The sequence below is a fragment of the Penaeus vannamei genome, chromosome 33, assembly GCF_042767895.1.
Source record: "Penaeus vannamei isolate JL-2024 chromosome 33, ASM4276789v1, whole genome shotgun sequence".
NCBI classification, from domain to species: domain Eukaryota; kingdom Metazoa; phylum Arthropoda; class Malacostraca; order Decapoda; family Penaeidae; genus Penaeus; species Penaeus vannamei.
In genome coordinates, this window is record NC_091581.1 from 487,784 (window position 1) to 490,283 (window position 2,500).

Genomic DNA, 2,500 nt, shown 5'->3' on the forward strand with positions numbered 1-2,500 from the left:
TCATGCTGGTTGAGGAAGATGTTGGCTGTGCGGTCGTTCTGAAGGGAAAAATAAAAGAAATACGAGAGGGTGCGGCGGTAACATCACCAGCATGATGCCCGTTTTCTTCCTAGGCAACCATGCTGCAGAGAGGGGGCCTTGCAGTTCTCACGAGCAGCATCTTGTTACCGGGAGATCTCCTCTATTGTTCGCAGCATACATTACGTCTGTCCTTGAGAAAAAAAAAGAGACGAAGGCTGTCTCAAGTGCAGGCGACAAGAAAATTTACAGAAGCACCTTAGAAAACTCACCTTCCTCCAAGTTTTTTTCCCCGAGTTCCTCTGCGATAAACTGGTCAAAAAAGGCCTCAAGCAAGCGTGGCCATTCCTCTCCCTGGACGTGTTATCACTACGACCAAATGTCAAGCCGGTGTCATGGTGGAACCGGTGGGGGGGAGGGGGGAGGGGGGAGGAGGAAAGTGCGACTGCAAAATGCCGCCGACCCCAACGAGTATCCTTATTTCGCCTTTAAAACTGGATATTCTCAAGATCACAGAGGACTATAGCAAAGTGAGATGCGCTTTCATCTTGAATAAAAAAGAAACACATGGAGGAAGGGAGAAGAACTTTAATGCAATTACATTATTCTAATTACATTAAAAGAAATATTTTATAAAGAATCTCGCGAAATGTTCCCTGGATTCCGGCCGGCGACGATGCGTTAGAAACAGACATACGCTTCACCTTCTAAAATGGTCTTGACTTTTTTTACTCTAGCCTTCCTTAATCTGACATCCTTTATTATACACTGGAAACATGTTTCTTTATTTTCAAAACCAAAGATACTTCCTGGTTTTCATCTAAATGAGTTAAAGAACACTTCCGTGCATAACGTTCCCGAATATTCTAAAGTGTCCCCGCAAAGAGGGAGCAGGATTTATGTGAAAAGATATCAAGGTTTCGACTACTTTCTTTCAATCCTTCCAATGACGCTATGGCAAGTAAATAAAAGATGATTTAAACTTACTCTTCTTTCCAGCACGAATCAAACTGACCTGTCCGCGAACACCTGGAAGAGCCCGTGATAATCGCCAAGCACATTTTCATACCTGCTATCTAAAAAAAAAAGAAGATGGCATCAACACAACACCTTTAGGACTGACCTCTGAGCCTCTCTTGCGGCGCCGAGTGGGAGCATTTGCGGAGGTGGAGGATGAGGGAGAGGGAGAGGAAGCTGCGGCGGCGGTGGAGGAGGTGGAGGAGGCTGCGGCGGCGGTGGAGTGGGTGGAGGAGGCTGCGGCGGCGGTGGAGGAGGTGGAGGAGGCTGCGGCGGCGATGGAGGAGGCTGCGGCGGCGGTGGAGGTGGAAGTGGAGGCTGCGGCGGTAGAGGCTGAGGTGGAGGCACTTGACGCCCCACCTCCCGAAGCCCCCTCCCGGCGCCCTCCCAAGGCGGCCGCGTCAGCACGCCTCTCGTTCCTCTCCGGCCCCGGAGGCAGCGGAGCGGCCCCCTCCCCCTCCCCCTCCCCGGCAGCCTGGACGCGTCCCTCACCCCCGCGCGCGTTGCTCTTGGGCGAAGGAGCGCCGCGGGAGGCGCCGCTGCCGGGAGCGTCGTCCTCGCGGGGCTCGTGCCAATCCGTCAGGACCGGAGGGCGGTCGAGGAACACGCTCCTCTTCCTCGCCACGATATTCCGCGGGATCATCCGCAGACACGCCATTGACCTCCTTCGCGCGGGCTTGGCTGACCCGGCCTCCATGGCGTCCGGCTTCTGGCCTCCACTCAACAGCTCTCTCAAGGCAAGCATCGAGGTCTTTGCGTTCAGGTTGCTGGTCGAAAAGGGAAACGGATAACAAAAGGCGTCTTTCTTTGCCTTTAAGGAGATGGCGCCCTCACTCCCCCCACCCCACCTCACCCCCAGGAACAAATGAAGAAAATCATGATATATGCATATGTGTGTACGTGTGTGTGCGTGCTTTTTTTTTCGTTCGGGGGCGTGTGCATGCTTTTGTACGTCTGTGCGTCTGTATGTGCTTAGCACCCAATCTGCACGCGGTGGAATCGTCCAGCTGAAAAGGCGAGCATCAAATCGCAGCGGAACTTCCCGCGGCGTCGCCCCGGAAAAAGCTATCCAAGTTGAACGGAAACTTTCAGGCGGAGTTTATCGCGCCGTAACATTTCTGGCATCGAAAGTTTTAAACTCTCGGCGACAAAGTTCCTCGCAAGTGGCGCGTGTGCTTTCTGAATCATGTTCCAAGTCTACAGAAAAAAGGGAATTCGGAGTTAAAGAAATATATATCCGCGGGAGTGACAGCCCGATGTACTTTGCGAATGAGAAGAATAATCATATTAGCAAACATATATAAAAAAGACAAGCTTAGTTAGCAATGACCTGAATAGCGGCTACTAACGCCCAAAGGACATTAAAAATGGCTTTGGTTTAAATTCCTATTAAAAAAGCCGATGCTTTTCTCGACTTTCATATACTTTAAACCAAAGTCATATAGGCCTATTGAGAGATGCGTGA

The 2,500-nt window shown here is 51.3% G+C and overlaps 1 protein-coding gene across 14 annotated transcripts in view; it reads right to left on the reverse strand.

Moving 5' to 3' along the window:
• LOC113806428 (nucleolar protein dao-5) overlaps window positions 1-2,500 on the reverse strand; it is a 481,722-nt gene that overhangs the window by 455,493 nt on the left and 23,729 nt on the right. For 13 of the 14 annotated variants that reach the window (XM_070145085.1, XM_070145093.1, XM_070145082.1 and 10 more), the window contains exon 2: window positions 1,142-1,802. The exons of the other annotated variant lie outside the window; for it this stretch is intronic. In XM_070145085.1, coding sequence (XP_070001186.1) covers window positions 1,142-1,780 — 639 coding nt within the window. In that variant the 5' untranslated portion in view covers window positions 1,781-1,802. The remainder of the gene's footprint in view (window positions 1-1,141; window positions 1,803-2,500) is intronic. 14 annotated transcript variants of the gene reach the window in all.